This window comes from Pan troglodytes, chromosome 10, assembly GCF_028858775.2.
Source record: "Pan troglodytes isolate AG18354 chromosome 10, NHGRI_mPanTro3-v2.0_pri, whole genome shotgun sequence".
Taxonomy (NCBI): domain Eukaryota; kingdom Metazoa; phylum Chordata; class Mammalia; order Primates; family Hominidae; genus Pan; species Pan troglodytes.
The window spans coordinates 103,603,581-103,625,103 of record NC_072408.2 but is presented as its reverse complement, the minus strand read 5'-3'; the positions used below and the strand labels follow the sequence as shown (position 1 = coordinate 103,625,103).

At 37.1% G+C, this 21,523-nt stretch overlaps 1 protein-coding gene across 2 annotated transcripts in view; it reads right to left on the bottom strand.

Annotated features, from left to right (window-relative positions):
* The window catches only part of CFAP54 (cilia and flagella associated protein 54), a 389,038-nt gene that overhangs the window by 86,186 nt on the left and 281,329 nt on the right, over window positions 1–21,523 (bottom strand). For both annotated transcript variants that reach the window (XM_024348012.3, XM_024348013.3), the window contains 2 exons: window positions 5,337–5,510; window positions 3,327–3,550 (listed from right to left, as the gene is read on the bottom strand). In XM_024348012.3, coding sequence (XP_024203780.3) covers window positions 3,327–3,550; window positions 5,337–5,510 — 398 coding nt within the window. The remainder of the gene's footprint in view (window positions 1–3,326; window positions 3,551–5,336; window positions 5,511–21,523) is intronic.

Below are 21,523 nucleotides of genomic sequence, written 5' to 3'. Positions count from 1 at the left end.
CATACAGTCCAAGCATGAATAACTCAGCATTACGCACAGTTTTAATCATATTCTTTTTGGGGAATTTTTAATGTAACTTGTTTGCCACCTTTGTTTTTCCATCACAAAGCTCCGAAAGACTTGACAACATGCAGAATCACACAACTGATGAGCACAACACGGAGCAATGATTGTTCTGGAAAGGCATCTACTTCTTTGTGGGGAAAAGTAGGTTTAAGTATCAAATTATGGAACGAGTTTGATTGAAATAGCCTCCTGAGTGATTAAAGGTTCAAAAATGTTATTATAAAAATCAGCCAAGCTTGGAGTTTATATATATATATATATAAATCCGAAGGCTTTATGCTCATTAGCTGTCTACCCCAGTGAAACGAACACATGATGAGGTGGCTTCACCTGTCAGGCAAGAGACAATGATCTCCAGAGCTGATTTTCCTGGGGAGTGTTACACTAATTATATCAAAAAAGAGCAAACAGGGTGAAACAACTCTTTGATAACACTGTTGCCATTAGAAATGTCACTTGTATTTACAATGTATTCAAGCTTGAACATTTGGAGCATAATCTTTAGGAAATGGGTAATGATAGGCTGCCCTTAATACTAAAATACTCAAGCAGAGCTCCTAGTAGAACAGCATTTAAGAAATCACACCTATTAGTTTCCGAACTCTTACATAATATTCACAAGAATAGATCAGTTGAAACTATTGTTCTCAGTCTTCCCGTCCTCTGCCCCCTACTCCAAAATGCCTGAGGTATCTGTGACACCTGGCAGTAATCCTCAAAAATAGTCTCAGTTCCCAGGAGGGGTGAATCTGAATCTGGTGTTAGATGGCAATGATTTCATTCTACTCCCACTGTGCCCTTCTGTGTGCAGGGCCAGACATTAACATTACCTTCCTGGCCTGTTCACATCCTCACTCACTCCTTCCCATGGGGGAGTGTTACTCGATTGCTGAATCTGGGAAAAAGAACTTTGGGCATGCCTATTTCTGCGCTTTCTTCCTGGGAGTAAAATGTTTGCAGGAAGTGAACACTCTCTGCTCCTCACGCAACAGATTTTAAGGAGCCTGTCCCCACGTGAGGAGCCTGAAATGACCCAATAATATGAGGCCAGATTGGAAAATCTGTCTACTTTGGTACTCATTACTAGGAAGATCATTTCACCAAAAAATATAAACCACATCCTATAATATCAACTTCATCACTCATAAAGATGAGCATTTTTAAATCCCAATCTGTTTTACTCTTTTCTCTTATTTCCTGAATGATTTAGAATCTGGGCACAGAATGGGGTTGCTGAGCATTGGGCATGCCACAATATCCTAGTATCTAGGAGAGAGGAAGTCGTTTGAAAAATCTTCCAGTGTGCTTTCAATACATTGCACTGAGGGCCACTGCATAACACCAACTGAGAATCATTTCTTTAACTGGATTCTTAAAAATATCTTAATAGGTTTTTCCACTACTTTTAAAAACTTATGATTTATTAACAGTCATCTGACTCTCTTGAGTAGGGAAGGAATGTTCAAAAGAGTGATTTTTAAAAAAAATATGTATAATTTAATCTACCCAAAACATAAGGTTGCTATATTCTAGTAGGATAAGATAAGCAAGGGTCACCATTCTGGAACAAGCCACATTTTCAGTTCTCTGGGAACTTCTCTGGGATAGTTGGCAACAGTAACATGAACATATCTTATATGGGAAAATCTATAGCTATAAAAATTAAAGAGTTCAATGGTAAAGTCCAAAGTAGAGATAATTCAAAATAAATCAGTGATTTTTTTCTAGTTTTGAAAGAATTCTGTACAACTTATTCATTTCACAGATATGTATTGGAAGCTTACAATATGCTATGTCCACTTGAGTTTTCTACAAGAATCTCAAATTCTGTATCTACGAAGCAGAAAAATGTGCTCATCCTCCTGCCTCCCCTGTATGTGCTAATGATGTCACCATGCACTAATGATCACAGACAGAAGTTCCAAATGGTACAAGAGGCTCTAGTCATTTCCTCTTCACTTTCCAGCTCCAAAGAGTCACAAAACTGTTTCTGTTGTTGTTGTTTTCAGTGTTACTTAAGCAAATATGTTTTACAGCCATCTCTTCCTTTCCATTCTTGTGTCATAAGCTTCATGACTTCATCACCTCTTTCTTAAATAACTCACTTTTTCGGGAGGCTGAGACAGGAGAATCGCTTGAACCCAGGAGGCAGAGGCGGCAGTGAGCCAAGATCACACCACTGCACTCCAGGCTGGGCGACAGAGAGAGACTCTGTCTCAAAAAAAATAAATAAATAAAAATAAAAACACCTCACTTTTTCATCTATCCTTTGCCAATCAGCCCTATTGAGAGTATTGAAAGTAAAACTAAGATATACTAATTTTCACATTATTTCTGCTAGTATTAATCCTGCGATTTTCTCTTAGAAAGCATCTCTGAAATAAAGTAACTTTCTTCTGTTTTAACCCTGTCACTGTTTCTCTACTACCACACTGAGACTATATGTACAGGGACTACGCTTTATCCATCCTTTCTTTCTCCACCAACTAACAGTGTCTCTGGCACACAGTAGGTAATCAACATAGGTTGGTTGAATACCAAATTTCAAATACATATTCTTATTTTTAAGTAAAATCCTTTACTTTTTCAGTGTCTTTTAACACATTCATTTTGGAAGTTTATCCAAACTACTGCTATTCAAGACTTTAGTAGCTTTAATTTTGAAAAATCTCCATTTATATTCCTCTTTTTATGTCTCTACAATCAATACCTTAAAAAGTTTCCATATTACATATCTTGGGAAAATGTATCCAATTTAATAACACTTTTCCAAATAAAAAGTCTTCACACTTTTAATTTATTTTAAAGTGTTACCTCTATTATTTATTTACACTCACAATTGCAAAAGGTACTCACAATGAATAATTTTTATCACACATTTAAAACCAAAGTACAGAAACTGGGCACAGATTTAGACACTAACAGTCTAGTTTTCTTATAGGGTGATGATACTGAAATCTGTGTAACTTTTTGGCAAAATGGTTCCTTGAGAGATGCTGTTTTGTGCAGGAATATAGAAACTTCTGAGGCATTTTAAAAGACTTATGAGAACAAGGCTGAACAATTGAAATGTGAACTGTCCTAAAATCCCAGGATGTTTGGTTAGCCTATCCACATGGTAACACAGGAATGAGCCTTCCCTAGAACTCTGGGAGAAGTAGAAATCTGTGCCAGCATGGAAGCTAATGTGCTTCCTTCTGAAATATAATGATGATTCCAAGAAGTTTTATGTAAATATATCATGTTTCAAAAAACGTTACCTTGGCAGATGATTCACGTAAGTCTTTTTCTGAAAGAGGGGGATTTTCCAGTTGACAAAGAAGTTCTTTTGGAAATTCATCAATACAAGAAGAAGAATACAGCTGTAAGAATTTTTTAAGGAAAAAATGCACTTCTTTCTGGCGCAAAATCAACTCAGAGTTGTAAAGGGATGTGAGAAGTGTATCATCTGGCAAAGAAATTCCAGATACTGGTGTTGCAGATGCTTAAGAAAGAAAAATACCTTAGTTTAGGTTCATGTTAGAAAACGGGATGATCTCAATATTGCTGGTATTTGCTCACTAACCACTATCGTTACATATTCCCACCTCCGCTAGAGGCTGCCAATGACGTCCCTCTGTTTTTAGGGCTTATACACTAATGGAATTGTTTCTTGCCACAGAAGGAAAGAAAATTTCAGGCCAGGCACAGTGGCTTATGCCTATAATCCCAGCACTTTGGGAGGCTGAGGTGGGAGGATCACCTGAGGTCAGGAGTTTGAGACCAGCCTAGCCAAAATAGCAAAACCCTATCTCTACTAAAAATATAAAAATTAGCTGGGCATGGTGGCACATGCCTGTAATCCCAGCTACTCAGAAGCCTGAGGCAGAAGAATCACTTGAACCCAGGAGGCAAAGGTTGCAGTGAGCCAAGATCGCAGCATTGCACACCAGCCTGGGTGACAAAAAAAAAAAAAAAGATTAAAAAAAAGAAAATTTCAGAGGCACATGAGGGTAATGCTTAGTTTTAGGTATTAACAATGGTGCCATATATTCCATGTACCTATTTTCTTTTGGGTTCCCCCTAAAACAGATCCTAAGGTAAGAATTTGCAGACAGTTTATTTGAAAAGTCATTTCAAGAAGCACAAGTGAGGGAATGGAGAAAGTGTGACAGAGAAAACAAAAAGAGCCAATAAGGGTGAGTAAATGAGTGGGCTACAGCCTTGGGCAGTGAGGGCTCAGTCCCACTGGGAACCTTCTGACAAACCATGTAGAACTGTCCCGTCGAGAGACTGAGAAGCTGGTATGTTTATCTAGGAGCTCCCTACCTCAATAGCTGAAGGTTACTCCCGTGTCTGTGGAAACCCTGTCTGCAGGCTGGTCAAACCTCAGTAGCTTCAAAGAAAGCCCAGGGCAGAAAAGCAGTAAGACGTGGCACTTGTGGTGGGAAGTGCCAGCAGGTGAATTCAGAGGTGAGCAGAGTGGCTGAGGGGCAAGGGATCACCAGGGCTGGCTGCACTGGCTCTTGTCCATGTCCTTTCCCTCTGAACTTCCCTTGCTCTAGCCCCCATCACCATGAACCTTTTCGTCCTGACACCTTTCAGAGGGCTTGTGAGCTCCTGGAACTGTGCTTAGCAACTCTGTGACTCAGCCTATTTGCCCTGCTGGTTTCCCCATCACTGTGCCCTGGCATGGGTAAAATTGTCTTTTCTGACTGTTTGCACTGATGGGCAACACTGGATCCCCAACATCATGAGCACAGATAAAACATAACAATGTCACACAATCACAAGAGGGACTGATGTGAAGCAGATTTTATCAGTTTTTCTGGATATTTTTTTAGATAGCACCAATGATTAAAAAAAAAAAAACTCCATGGAATTAATATGCCATCTGAAGTCATGCATTTCTTCCCTCTGACATACCGGCTACTGGACCACTCTTCTCTAAAGCCAAAATGTCATCTTGTTCATTTCATAAACTGTCACATTGGAATCACTAGTTCTTAACTTTGGCAGTGGTCTTGGAAAGCCTCCGGATGCCTCCTTATCATGATGTTTTTAAACATATGAAATAATATATATAGAATTTCTAAAGAAACCAATTACATTGAAGTACTATTCTATCCAAAGATGCATGTATCCCAGGTTAAGAACCCATGAAATTTTCATCTTCTGATGACAGTCACTCAGAAAGATGTCAAAAGTATCTTATAATTCTCAACAAGAAACATGACTTAAACGGGAATTAGAAAGAAATATGTTCTCTCTTAACACATCAAAAAACCTACCTAGCAGTTTGCTCAGATTATTAATCCTCTGAAGGTGAATATAGTAGCGCAGTAGAAGGATCCATGTAATATCCACTTTGGTCTGAGTCTTTTTTCTACCATCTGTGCTGTCACACACATCATCATTTTGGTACAAAAATGTACAGGAAGTCTGGAAGAGGACTTGGTAGTTATCTGAAAGTGAAAAACTTTTTTTTGTAACACGATATTATATTATGCTTTCCTTGAAAAACAATCATGAACAGAAAAAAAGCACAGCTCATAAAGGAAATGCTGACACATGATACTATGTTCAATTTAAAAGTCTTTTGTATCATGCAGACACCAAACACCAAGTTAAAAGACCAACCACAGACTGAGAAAAGATATTTAAAATATATATATATATATATGAACTCTCTTTCTCTAATATGTGTAAACACCTTGCATCAATCAACAAACAAATGTCAAGCAACACAATTTCAACAGGCAATTCATAGAAAAAGTGGACAAAGAATATCAACAGGCAATTCATAGAAAAGTAAACCCAAGTGACCAAAATTTTTAGCATCACTAAAAATTAGAAAAATGCAAATTAAAATGAAATAGCATTTCATATCCCTTAGGAACTGATAGACACCAAAATCTGAAAATAATAAATATTGATAATAACGTGAATAAATTGGAATGTTCACACATTATTTGTGAGAGCAATTCACAATTATTTGGAAAACAATTTGGCAAGATCTAAGAAAACTGAAAATGCAGATACCCATATATGTGTACCAAGAGTTTTGCACAAAGTGTTGTTTGCAATATTAAAAAAGGAAACTTTAAAATATAAACAGGAGTGTAGTCATTTGAAGCCATTTAAAGTGAATGAATTACATCTACAAGGGAGAAAATATAGTGTGGAGTCTCAGTTCAAATCCCAGCTATACACTCACTAGTGTGTGACCTTGAATCTCTCTGTGCCTTGGGCCTCTCTGGGCTTTTGATTTTCTGACTCTTACTTTTCTTTTTTTTTTTTTCTTTTGAGATGGAGTTTCGCTTTTGTTGCCCAGGCTGGAGTGCAATGGCACAATCTTGGCTCACTGCAACCTTCTCCTCCCGGGTCCAAGCGATTCTCCTGTCTCAGCCTCCCGAGTAACTGGGATTACAGGCATGCGCCACCACGCCCGGCTAATTTTGTGTTTTTAGTAGAAACAGCGTTTCTCCATGTTGGTCAGGCTGGTCTTGAACTCCCGACCTCAGGTGATTCACCTGCCTCGGCCTTCCAAAATGCTGGGATTACAGGCATGGGCCACTGCGCCCGACCTCTTACTTTTCTTTAAAATGGGCATTATAAGAGTAATGATGGATAGATCCTGAAAACATACAATGAGTTAACAAACAGGTTCCAGGTGATATAGAGTATGATACCATTTATGTAAGTTTGAAAACAATATGATTATTTGTATCATTTACATATATACATGCACATAAAAAACATTTGATTAGAACAGTGGTTGTCTCTGGGAAGCGAAAAAAGGAAGATAAATATTCTATGGTTAATGGCCTATGCATGTTTTCTTGAATAAGATGAATCTCCATGTACTCACCACCCACCTTGGATTACAAATTCCCAGTACTTTGGGAGTATCTTATAAGCCTCTCTCTAATTCCATTTCACTCTCGCTGCCTGAGCTCATGTCCCAGAAATAATCACTATCCAAAATTTAGTGTTACTAATCCCATATCTGTCCTTCACTCTTTAAACATATATATTACATAACATGTAATAAATAAAACATTGTTAACTTTATCTTTTTAGAACTTTATAGGAAGAGAATCATACTGCATGCATTTATCTATGATTTTCTTTTTCCTTTAAACAGTGTGCTTTGAAAATTCAGCCAGGCTAATGCAGGTAGCTGTTATTTACTGATATTTTTTGTTATTATGTAGTATTTCAGTTTAGGAATATACCACAATTTATATATCTATTCTACCATTGATGGACATGTGATTTCTTTTTAATTTTGTTTTATTTTCATCTTTACTGTTATGAATAAGGCTGCTATAAATATTTAAGTACATATTGTCTGGTGCACGCATGCACAAATTACCTGGATGTGGAATCACTAGGTTGTTCTTTTTTAGGTATCTTTTGACCAATCTTGCCTTTTGTTCTTTCATATAAATTTTGGCATCACTTTGTCAAATTCCACAAAATAAAACTACTGAACTACTGAACTACATTAAATCTATGAATCATTTTTAGAATACTTGGCATTTGTCAATACTGAGTCTTCTTAACTATAAACATGGTATGTTTTCCTATCTCTTTCAATGAAATTTTATAATTTGTTTCACAACTTTGGTTAGATTAATCCCTAGAGGTCTTATATATTTTTGTAGCTACTGTAATAACATCTTTTTAAAATACGTTTTCTGTTAAAAATGTATAGAAATAAAATCTTACATCCAGTAACCTTGCTAAATATTTTTATTGCCTGTACTTCTTGGGAAGTGTCTATGTGAATAATCTGCAGTGAATGATGGTTTTTTTCTTCTTTCCCATTCTTTGTACTTCTTATTTCTTTTCCTTATATTATTGTGCAGGGTAGGACTTCCAGAACAATTGTGAATCAAAGTAATAATAGCATTTTCTTACTCTTGATTTTAAAGGGAATAGTTTTGGCATCTGAATATTTACTATAAATACAGTAGGCATGTTTTCCCACTTGTAATTTTTTCAGATTAATATTTTTTTAATTCCCAGTTTTAGAATCATAAATGGTTGTTGAATTTTATTGAATTTTTCTGTACCTATTTGAGATGATTATTATTTTTCTCTTTCAATCTATTAAAGTAGTGACTTAGTTCAACAGATTTTCTGATGTTGAATTACATTTGCATTCCTGGAAATAATCCAATTTGACATGATGTATCTTTTAATATGCTGCTTATTTTGATCAAAGTCAAACATTTACATAATCAAAAATAAAATTCCCTCTCCCAGAGACAAGCATTTTAACCATTTGTACTTTAGTTCTTCTAGTAGTTAGTTCCAACTCTTAAAATAATTTCCTTATACCATTTTCTTAAACTATCAGTTTTAGAAAATATATCTAGTGACTTTTTCTGTGACATGAAATATTAGCCCATAAAACCACTCTTCTTCACTTCAAAATGTTTACAGTTATATCACCATTTTTAGTTCCCCTATTTTTATATATCAACAATGTTCTAAAAGCTCTTTCTGGTTCCTCTAAATACAAGTCATATCTCTTGATGCCTTCCTTTGTGTTCTAATAGTACCTGCACACCTTTATGGCCTTCTCCTTGCTGGGTTTTCTATTTCCAAAGTTGGTAACATTTACATTCTGTTCTATACCCATAACAAACCCTTCATTGTTTTGTCAATAAGTTGAAAATCAATAAACAATACTTACATTATTATGATTGTATAGGAATTGTTTGCTTCAATATGATCAAATTACTTTCACTAAGGGTCACTGTCAAACCTTGTCACCCACAAAGGATAAAATTCTCAGCACAAAGGTCAAATGGATTGTTTTTACTCACGCCAGTCTCTAAATAAGGCCATATTCCAATTCGCTTCATATTGGGACCATGAATTCGTAAAGAATATTTTTCCCTAGAATTTCTGAATGTCTTTTCTTCCTTGTTGAGAGAAGTAATATTTGCACTTTTCACCGTATTCCTAGTATCATCTAGCTTTTTAGTCATTCTAGACTCCATTCGTGCTATTGAAGACATACTTGGGATCACAAACTTGCCACTCCAGTTTGTGCTGATGTATTTCTAGACTACTGCAAAGCTGGCAACATTGAGGGCCCTTTCCTCTCTTCCTCCTTTCCTTTCTTTTTTCTGTATTACATCTACTTCTTTCTTCATTTGCAAGCCTGTGTGCTGGGGCGCATTCTCAAGAAACTTTGTTTTAAAAAAGTTCACCAAAAGTAAACCACTGGAGTCTTTACAAGGCCCTTGTACTTGATTGGTCATTTAGTGAAATACATAATTTTAGTGGACACTCATTTTTCCCTTAAATTCAAAGGCCTTGCTCTGTGGCTTTCTAGCAGCTACTATTGCTGGTGAGAAGCCTGATGCTAGTCAAATTCTCATTCCTTTCTAGTTGGCCTGAACTTCCCCATCTGGGATATTTTTTATCAACTCCTCGTTATCTGTGATGTTTTAAAATTTCATTTTGGACCTAGGTCTAGTCTTTTTCATTCATGCTGCTTGGAACACAATAGGCCTTTTCAACCTGAACTGATTGCTGTTCAGTCCTGCAAACTATTCTTGTATTTGTTTCTGTGTACCTCCTATTTTTTCCTTTATCTCTATCTTGAATATCAGTTAGTTGAAAGTTGAAACTTCTTTGCTGAGTCAGTCCTTTTCTCTTTCTCTCTCCCTCTCCTCTCTCTCACCCCACATAGTGGACACTTGATTTATGAGAGATGTAATACTGCAGTGTTGTAAAGAAGGGGTCTTTTTCGATACACTGTTCTGGGTTAAATATATATCCATATAGAAAAAAAGTTAATCTTAATTTCAGCCTCACACTATACACAAAAATAGATTCTGGGTGAACTGTAGATCTAACTGTGAAAGATTAAAAATGATACAAACATAGAAGGTACCTTTATGATTTTTGTTTAGGAAAAGATTTCTAAAACTGAACACAAAAAGCATACAAACCATTATAAGGATTAATTAATTGGGCATAAAAATTATAAACTTTGGATAATCAAAAGAAACTACTACTGAATAAAAAGGTAAAACAAAGAATGGGAAAAGATATTTGCAATACATATAATCTACCAAAGGGTCATATCCAGAGTATATCAAGAATGCCTCCATATCTCTAAGCCAAAGACAGAAAACTCCCAGGAAAAACAGGCATCGTTTTAGAAAAAGTTCACCCCCCAAAACTATGCAAAAGCCAATATACCATATATAATAGTGTTCAATCTCTTTTGTCATCAAAATAAATTTTAAATTAAGACCACTTAATCTTAATTGCAATCTAGACTACTGCATAGCTGGCAACACTGAGGGCCCTTTCCTCTCTTCCTTTCTTTTTTCTATATTACATCTACTTCTTTCTTCATTTGCAACCCTTTGTGCTGGGGTGCATTCTCAAGTAACTTTCTTTTTAAAAAGTTCACCAAAAGTAAACCACTGTAGTCTTTATAAGGCCCTGTACTTGATTGGTCAGGTAGTGAAATATATAATTAATATATATGTTAATATACAAATTAATATATAAATAATAAACATATAATTCATATAAGATTTCATGTAGTGAAATCTTAATTGCAATTAAGATTAAGTGGTCTTCTTGGCAATACCCACTAAGGCTAAAAACATGCATGTCTTATGACCAGCAATTCCATTCCTTGGCATATTATAAAAATGCATACGTCTGTGCACAAAAATGTCACATACAAATATATTCATAGCAGCATTATTCATAACCCCAAATGTTTACCAACAGTAGAATGGACACTAAATTGTGCTATTATGCCCACCAAAAGGATGAATCACACAAACACAGGGGTGAACAGAAGTCAGACAAAAAGACTATATGATTTCATTTACACAAAATTCAAAAGCTGGCCAAACTATCTGTTACAAATCAGAAGGAAAAGAGGTTGCTAGGGGCCAGAAGGGAACATGATGTAGACTTCTGGGGCGCTGGTCTTATTCTATTTCTTGACCTAGTGATGGTTACTGGGTGTTTCCTTTGTGTTAATTAATGAAGCTGTAAATTCATAATTTGTGGGTTTTTTTTTTTTTTTGAGATGGAGATTCACTCTTGTTGCCCAGGCTGGAGTGCGATGGCACGATCTCAGCTCATTGCAACCTCTACCTCCTGGGTCCAAGAGATTCTCCTGCCTCAGCCTCGCAGTAGCTGGGATTACAGGTGCCTGCCCCCAAGCCTGGCTAATTTTTGTATTTTTAGTAGAGACAGGGTTTCACCATGTTGGCCAGGTTGGTCTTGAACTCCTGATCTCAGGTGATCCACCACCTCAGACTCCCAATGTGCTGGGATTATAGGCGTGAGCCATCACGCCTGGCCATGATTTGTGTTCTTTTCTGTATATATTTTATAATAGAGTAAAATGCTTATTTTTTAAAAAACAATTTTGTGGTGACTTCCAATTTGAAGACATTCATATAATATTGGCACATCCCCTTTTCCCCCTGAAAATTATCGCAAGACAAGAAAGAAAACAAGTAACAAAAACACAAATTCCATTTTCAGTAAATCAGAGAAGAGCTAAAAATCCTAAGCCACAAAATGTGTGGAATAATGCCCAAAGCAATTGTCATCAAGTAGAATGTATAAAGAAGGAGACAGGTGATGCTACTAAGATGTAAATCTCAGGAAGAAATTGCAAAGCATACTTCTTGATGGTGAGCTGTGCACTTTTGAATAGTATTATAGTGCCAGTCAAGTTGAAGAATTATTTTGAGACCAATTGTTCATAGTTTAAAGAAAAAAGATTTTAAAATTATAAACCTATATGTGATGAGCCAAAAAAATTATTTGTTGCAGCCTTTCAAACTCAAAGCTAGATAAATGCATTAGTTAGAGAAATGTACACAAAAACCTAGAGACTAATAAAATTTTATACAGTTGACACTGATGAATGCACATCCTGAGGTCTAAGACCTAAATATTCCATTTGCAGTAATCACCCATGGAAAAAAATTTAGCCGATGAAATCATGGCACTTTCCAATAATAAAATAACTTGTTAGATTTTAAATGTAGCTGCAAACATAAAGACTCAGTTCATAACTCATCTGCAGAATTATACTTTTGCCTTGTAAATGGCTCAAAACTTTTTAAAGAAGCATGCCTAGATTACCTTTTGTTTTTATTTTTAAAATTTGTATGGGTACATAACAGTTGTACTACAAATGGCTCAAATTTACAGATGTGGCTAGACTTGCAGTTTTGTTTATATTTGTCTAACAGTATCAGCACCAACTATTCAAAGATCTCTTCCTATGTGAATGATTGGCAACTTTTTCTGAATCTAATGGTTTATCCTGGAACAAATGTGTTAGCATTTGGCATTGATGCCACAAAGGCAATGGTAAGTTTAATGGCCAGTGCCTTAGCAGAAATGTAGGAAGGTAGTGGCACCAAACCATCCTAGCAGTGCTTGCATTCTTCATTGCCATGCCCTCATAGTAGAATGAACACATTGATTCAAATGTCAGTTTCACTTAAGAATATCCTTGATGGGCCAGGCGCGGTGGCTCACACCTGTAATCCCAGCACTTTGGGAGGCCGAGGTGGGTGGATTTCCTGAGATCAGGAGTTCGAGACCAGCCTGACCAACATGGAGAAACCCTGTCTCTACTAAAAATACAAAATTAGCCAGGCATGGTGGTGCACACCTGTAATCCCAGCTACTCAGGAGGCTGAGGCAGGAGAATCACTTGAACCTGGGAGGCGGAGGTTGCAGGGAGGCGAGATTGCGCCATTGCACTCCAGCAGCCTGGGCAACAAGAGCAAAACTCCATCTCAAAAAAAAAAAAAAAAAAAAAAGAATATCCTTGATGAAGCAGTAAAAGTTGTTAATGTTATTAACTACTGACCCTTGAGCACACACTTTTCTCATCTTTTCTGTGATAAAATGGGAAGCACACAAAAAACACTCCTGCTGCATACTGAAGTACAATGGCTGTCTCCAGGAAAAGCACTTAAGGGATTCTTTGAGTTGCAAGCTGAATGAACACTTTTACTTTTTTTTTCATGGACTGCCATTTTTACTGAAAGAACAGCTGACAAGACGAAATGTTTTCAGACTTAGGTAGGAGGCAAACATTTGTTCAAAAATGAAAGAAGTATACCTGACTGCCAGGGAAATAACTGACGGGTGTGCTGCCAAAGATAAAATTCAAGTTTTGAAGTAACGATTTAGAATTTTGGAAAACTTATATCTACCACTATGAACTTTTCAATACTTAGAATTTTCTGATAGGAATTGTGGTGATATTTTAACATGTTTTATATTGTCCAATAAAATGTATACATGTTTAGAAGACCTGCATATTTGAAGTCCATATTTTCCAAATGCCTAATATACAATGTTACAAAATCATGCATGGGTAAAAGATGTCATTCAACAGCAAGACAGACTAATGTATTTTGATATAACAGAGTTCAAAAAGTTTAATGATGTAATTTCAGATTCTACTTTGGAATGAACTTTTAAGAAACTACCACTTACGCAGTTCTGGTTTAGTTTCAAAGAAGACTATCCACAATTATCTGAAAAGGCTGTTGAAATACTCCTCCGTTTTCTAACTACATATCTGTGTGAGGCTGGATTTTTTAAAAAATTATTTCAACCAAAACATTATATTGCAGCAGATTGGCTGCAGAAGTAGGTGTGAGAATTCAACTACCTTTTATTGGGTCAGACATTAATGAGATCTGTAATATGCTATTTATGTTAACTTGTAATGAGTTTATTACTATTATAAATTAATTAATAAACTTTAATTTTCCAGCTTTAATTTCTAATAGAACTGTATTGTTTTCTATACTAATAGATTTGTCTAATATTTTTTTTACCTAAAGTAAATCTGGGTAAATTATATTTTCCCAGGAAATTACAAGTTATATAGAAGTTTTCAAATTTGCTTAAAGTTGAACCAAAAAAATCTTTAAAAATTTAATTTCTTAACATCATTGATTACTTTCTTCTTATCATTTGTGAGTTTTCTTTTTGCTATAACTAATTTTCCTGAAAAAGTTGGCTAATAGTTTTTCCCCTAAAATTACAACTTTCTAATTTTATTGGTTTTGTTTCCTAATTTATTGTATACATATTGTAAAGTGATCTGAAATAATAACATCAAACATACCCCACATATCAATACATTTACATTTAAATCACCTATTACAAGAAAAATACTATCAGGTCTTATAACAAAGAAAACCCAACTCTATGCCCTATCTAAAAGCATATTTAAAATAAAATTATTTCAAAAGTTTGAAAATAAAAACATGCGAAAATGTGTAGCAGGAAAATGTAAACCAAAAGAAAGCAATATTTGTGATCTCAGTATTAGACAAGGTAGAATTCTGGCCAAAAGTGAAACAAAAGCGGGACCTTTATAATGTTAAAGGGTGTCATTCACAATAAAGATACAATACTTAAGAATATTCATAGTCCAAGTAACATCTTGTCAACAAAAACAAAAACTACAGATATAAGAGGAGGAACAATTATGTGAGCAGCAGAGGACCTCTGTTCACCTTGTCCAGGTGTTGTCAAACTCTAGCCCATGGGCAAAATCTGGCCACACGTGTTTATGTGGGACTCATGAGCTAAAAATGGTTTTTACATTTTTAATGGTTGGAAAAAAATTTAAAGAATAATATTTTGTGTTACATGAAAATCATACGAAACTTAAATGTCAATGTCCACAGTATTGTTTTTTTTGGGGTCGGGGATGGAATCTCACTCTGTTGCTCGGGCTGGAGTGCAGTAGCGCCATCTCAGCTCACTGCAACCTCCGCCTCCCAGGTTCAAGTGATTCTCCTGCCTCAGCCTCCCGAGTAGCTGGGATTACAGGTGCCCACCACTATGCCCAGCTAATTTTTTGTATTTTTAGTAGAAACGGGGTCAGGATCTCGAACTCCTGACCTCATGATTTGCCCACCTCAGCTTCCCAAAGTGTCAGGATTACAGGCGTGAGTCACCGCGCCCGGCCCACAGTAAAGTTTTAATGGAACACAGCCATGCTCATTCATTTACACTGTGACTATGGTTCCTTTTATGCTACAATAGCAAGTTGAGTAGGTTCAGCAGAGACCATAAAGACTTAAATAAGTAGACTTAAATATTTACTATCTGACTATTTACAGAAAATATTTGGTGACTTCAACCTTGTTCATGGATGACCAAGTGGAGAAAATATCTAAGGATAATAAAGTAAATATAGTGGCATCAGTAGCCTCTGCACATAAAAACAACTAATAGAAATAATTTTTTTAATTATAATACAATAAGAAGATAACATCTCTAAAAATAAACCTAACCAGAAAAGTACAAGACTTATTTGAAGAAAATGTTAAAACACCCTAAGGGATGTGAACTAGAAAATATAAAGGGCATATAATATTCTTGGTTAAGATGATTCAGTAGAATAAAAATGTAAGTTATTTCTAAGTTAATGTCTAAATATAACATAATCCCAATAAAAATACAGCAGGACTTTTTGGAACTAGACAAGCTGCTTCCAGACTTAACACATAAAAAAGCCACGAGAGAGTAATTAATGGGGACTTATCTTTATATTAAGTATATTTTTATAAGGTGACAAAAATTTAAAAAATGTATTGAAACCAGAATGGACAGATCAATTAGAACAGAAAGAAAAGTACAGAAATGGGGTAGCCATCTGGAAAAATTAAATTTATATCCACTTGTCACACTTTACATATTCCGAATAGATTTCTATAAGTTATTTAAAGAATCTGAGTAGGGAGGACTTTTCTAACTATGACAGAAATCCAAAATCTATCAAAAAGATTAATAATTTCTACTATATAGAAATAAATAACTTCTTCATGGAACAGAACTATCATGTAAAATGTTAAGTAACAACTGAAAAATTAGAAAGCTATATTTACAAATATCACAACTAAAATGTTGATTTTCATAATAAAGGACTTCTACAAATACTTAAAGGCCAAATTTTTTTTTAATCGGGAAAGATTATGAGCAGAGGGTTCACAAAAAGATGTTCAAGCTTAGTCCTCACAAGAGATGTGCAAATTAAATTTGAACCTTTTTTTCTCCCACCATGTCAACAAAAGTTTAAAAGATGTTTATAATGTACCTTTGTCAGCAAGGGTGTTGAAAAAAGACCATTTATTAACTGCTGACAGGAGTACAAAGTGGCATAACCTTTTTAGAATGATTTTGGCAAAAAAAATCAAATTTTCAAATGAAATCACCCTTTGATCTAGACATTTGCTTTATGGGAATTGACCCAATAGATATACTAGCCTATGTACAAAATGATACAAATGTATAAGATGTACAGATGAATGTAATAGCAAAAGAGTAGAAACAACATAAATAGCTATCAAAGAGACTAATGAATTTAATTATGCTGGACCTATATAAAGGAATATTATACAGCCATAAAAAAGCTGCTTATGTGATGGTTTGAAAAAAATTGTCAAGATACATTTATATTAATTTAAAGAAAAAAGAGCAAGGAGCATTATTATGTGTACAGTTATACCACTATTTGTATTTTTAAGGGAAAAATATGTCAATGTATCAGTGCATATACCAGGTTGGTTCACTCAACATCCATCTTAAACTCCAAATGTGCTTTTCTATATTGAAGAAATTATGAAGATAAAAATGACACTTCCCAAATTTCCTTGCAACTATTGTCCTGGATGGGATTTTAGGTATTATAAATTCAGTGCATTCATGCAAGACTTGGAGGTGGAACTGGGTTAAGCGGTGAGGGAGACAGGTGATTCAAGGCATCTCTTCGGCTGGTGTGATTCTGGCAGAAGAAGTGTGGTTTTCAAGCCTACAGCTGAGCAGAAGCTCTCTATTCTTCAGACAAATTCCTGATCTACAGTTTCCTTTATAGGAAACAAACAAAAGCTGTGCCTTGGTGGTCCAGTTACATGTGGCTTAGTCATTTCTGGACACAGCCTAGAATTGGTTTCTTTAGCTCTCCCATTGAATTTGAAAGTCCTTTGATAAATCTCATTCTATTTGAATGAACTGGAGTGGATTCTGACCTCTACAATGGAACTCTGACAGTTGATATAAGCATGTAACATCTCTGGTGGGGAACACAAGAAAATGACTCTGGTAGGCAGAATGATGGTCCCCTAAAGATGTTCATGTCTAATCCCCAGAATCTGTGAATATGTTAGATTACAGGGCAAAGGAGAATTAAGATTGCAGACCAGTCCAGGCATGGTGGCTCACGCCTGTAATCCCAGCACTTTGGGAAGCTGAGGCATGTGGGTCAGGAGTTCAAGACCAGCCTGGCCAACATGGTGAAACCCTGTCTCTACTAAAAATACAAAAATTAGCCGGGCATGGTTGTGGGTGCCTGTAATCCCAGCTACTCAGAAGGCTGAGGCAGGAGAATCGCTTGAACTCAGGAAGCAGAGATTGCAGTGAGCCGAGATTATTCCATTGCACTCCAGCCTGGGCAGTATGCCATTGCACTCCAGCCTGGGCAACAAGAGCAAAACTCCATCTCAAAAAAAAAAAAAAAAAAAAAAAAAAAAAATTGCCCACCAATCACCTATCAACTGACTTTGAGATAAGGAGATTATCCTGGGTTATCCAGGTGGGCCTAATGTAATCACAGGGTCTGTATATGCAGAAACGAAGTCAGAGGAGTATGTTTCGGGTCAGAGAGATTTGGAGATGCTACGCTGCTGGCTTGGAAGATAAAGGGAGGGGCCATGAGCCAAGGAATTCAGGTGGCCTCTAGAAGCTGGGAAATGCAAGGAAACAGATTCTCCCTCAGAACTTTTAGAATAATGTATCCCTGGTGACACCTGAATTAGCCCAATAAGACCTATTTTGGACTTCTGACCTCCAGAACCAAAAGACAATAAATGTGTGGTAATTCGTTACAGCAGGAATAGGACACTAATAGACTGGTAATAATTGATTGTTTCTAGGGGGAACTGAGAACTGGACACTTGCAGAGAAGATGGAAAGATGCCCTTTCGTATCTTTTGAGTTTTGATTCTTGAGAATAAATTACCTATTCAAAAAAATGAATTAAACTAAAAGAAAAAAACACTCCATACATATTAGACCAATGTAATCTGATCTTTAATGCTGCAGAGAAAAACTAAGAACAGTTCAGTGTTTGTTCCTTTTTAGAAAACTTTCTTTTTCTGACTGAATACTTACAATTATTTTCTCTTCCTAACCCAAAGACGTTACCAGAATTTGTCCAGATACAATTTGTACTATAACCATCTTCAGAAGAATTGGGGAAGACGGAGGAAGAGTCCCTTCTGTCCTGCATGGAGAAGGATCCCTTTGCAATCGCTTCCCATCAGCCCAGGCCAGAGCTCCCTGGGTTTCACTGGTTCTGGGCCAGTATTTAAAATGCCAATTTCCATGTATCATTCAGGTGGTGTGAATTACAACCTTACAACCTAAAGTGGGGTTTTATTTGGTTGTTGTTTTTTGTTTGTTTTTTGTTTTTGAGGCGGAGTCTCGCTCTTTTGCCCAGGCCGGAGTGCAGTGGCGCTATCTCGGCTCACTGCAAGCTCCGCCTCCCGGGTTCACGCCATTCTCCTGCCTCAGCCTCCCGAGTAGCTGGGACTACAGGCGCCCACCACCGCGCCTGGCTAATTTTTTGTATTTCTAGTACAGACGGGGTTTCACCGTGTTAGCCAGGATGGTCTCCATCTCCTGACCTCGTGATCCGCCCGCCTTGGCCTCCCAAAGTGCTGGGATTACAGGCGTCAGCCACTGCTTCCGGGACTAAAGTGGGTTTTAATGTGGGCATTTGTGCTGTTTCCCTGAATCTACTCAAACCAGTGGACAGTGTATTTCTAGTCCCCAGTTTGTGGACAAGCCCACTCTGAATCCCCATTTATATAGTTAGCTGGTTTCTGACTTTCCCTACCTGCAGGGCCCTCTTTCCAGACTGTTCCTTGAGTCTGGTACTGAAGTCCCAGTTCCATCTGTTAAGGCCTAATTCGAATCCCTCTCCAGTGAAGTCCTCAGGTTCAGGCCCTGCTACAAATTCCCAATTTGCTTTGGCAATTTGGAATTTTCCTTTCCTGGTTTCAAGCTCAGCTACAAATTAAAACAATTTTTGTACTATTTACCCACCACTGTTAATGTGTTTGGATTGGGAAGGGCAGAGGCATCACTCATGTCAACTCCATCCAAGCAGTCCAGCAGGCTGACTAGAAGCATCAATTCTGCATTTTAAGTTCCTGGCAATACTTTCTTATCACACCCAACATAAAGCTTAACAGCAGAGCCTTTAGAATTGGATAGATCAGGATTTGAATTAGTAGTGGAATAGTACACAAGTTACATAACCTCTCTGAATGAGCACCTTGCCTCATTTATAAATGTGCATAATGACACTCCCACAGGATTTTCCTGAAACATAAATGAAATCAAGTAAGATAGCTGTGGCACACAGCATCAGGTGCCACTCATCCCCTTATTATCTGGCACTTCCTGAGTCATAGCTTTCTGCTGTCGTGTGAATCTTGATGGCCTGGGCCCTGCTAAGGGTAGCAAACAATCTTGTTGAGTCTCCTCCAGTTCACTGAAGGGTAAATCTTCCTCTCAGTCTCCAGGACAGCATTCCACTGTGCTCTTGTAAGAATGTTTTCTCTCACATGAACCATCTGTTGTTTCTTATTTTACATTGTTGACTCTGTCTAAATAAACAGGGTCTCCTCCTACCTAGTACCTGACAATTGACAGGGTGTGTGCTCTCCTCTTAGCCGTGGTACTGTCCCTTCTCAGATTTCAGTGATCAGTGTATGAATCTCTGAGTGGAGTTTCTGGACTCTGGCAGGCATTTGACCAAGACAAGTCTGCTTCACTGAGGCTGGTCCTTGTCATGACCCAATTGTCTCATCTCTAATACTCGGATGCAACACACACACACACAAATTCACACACACACACACACACATCCCACCTTCACTACCACAGATGATTTTTCTCCATTCCCACCTATAAGTAGTATAATTATTTGGGATTTGAGTAGTAATATACCAATCCAGTTCCCCTACTATGGGGAATTGTGTGTTAGAGGAATAGGAAAACAGAAGATAATAGTAGAGGAATTGCATCCCACTTTTTAATTAGTTGTTATCGACCCTGTATCTCTGCACCAGGTGCAAGGTGGTATGGGAGGGAAAAATCAGATTTCTTTTCAGGCTGGAAGGTTTGCTCTGTTTCAAGAGGCAAAACATACATTAAAGCCCAGTTGTGATTCTTGGCTCTGCTCCATAGATCTCTTTTTGTATTCTGACAATAGGTTCACTGTAAGGTAATGGATGTGCTTTGGTCAAGGATAGGCCAAAGTAGGGTGTTTACGTTCTGCGGGACTCAGTGAGTTTAGAGCGCAGGTGTATAACTCTATTTGTTATCACAGCCATGTAGCCATGGGAAGGCTCATCATTTGGCTCTGAGCCACTACTGTCTATAAAAGGTATAATTGCCATGTTGACACTGTATAGCTGCACTCATGCCCAGAGAAAGAAAGAGTTAATCTGCTCACCCTGAAGGGAGAGCTGGCTGCGCAGCTGTGTGTGGCAGTGGCCACAGCAAGGAGCCAAGACAGAGCAGTCTGTCTAAGAGAGCTGCTGATGAGAGAGCTGCTGAGTAAAGCTGTATTTCACATACCTACAGCCCCCCGAACGTTCTTTCAGCTCCCTGCTCCCCATCCACCCACACCCCTCCGACCTCAGCATGGGCTGGAAACTGACCCTGGACCTAACATTCACTGACATCACTTTTTAGCAAGACAGGCATTTATAGTTTTCTGTATATATTGTTTATGTAGTAGTAAGAGGCTGCATCTGGGACCAGTAATCCTAAATGTTACTTTGAATTCAAAATTTAAATACAGAATTTAATAATTTTAATCCCAGCTGAAATTTTTATCAAGGCCACAAGAAAATCAAGACAAAATGATAGAGTATATATATACTTGAATATAACTGGGCCCAAAGTAGGTAGCATGAAATAAAGGTTTCTTTGCATTGAATTTAAACATGGCCCCACATTGCCAGTGCCAACATCTCAAGGTGTCTGTTCCTACAGAGAATACCTCAGTAATTGTACTAGGTGCATCACTTTAACTCTCTTACTGTGCTATAGATGTCATACAATTGCTCTCTGGTCCTGGCAGGATGATCTATAGTCCACTCTCCACACATGACTAGTCCATTCTGTCATAATGCTCCTGTCATCAATTGCTCTGTTGATAAAATTTGCTTCCCCTGAGTCAATTTACACCTGCCCCATAATATACCTCTCCCAGAAAACAACGTTCTTAATTAACTCATATGCCATCCTGCCTGTGTCCAGCTCCCCTCAGAAGGCATAGATGGATTTAGCTTGTGGCACTTTAATCTGCCTTCATTATTATGCTCCGCTTCTTTTTTTGTTTTGTTTT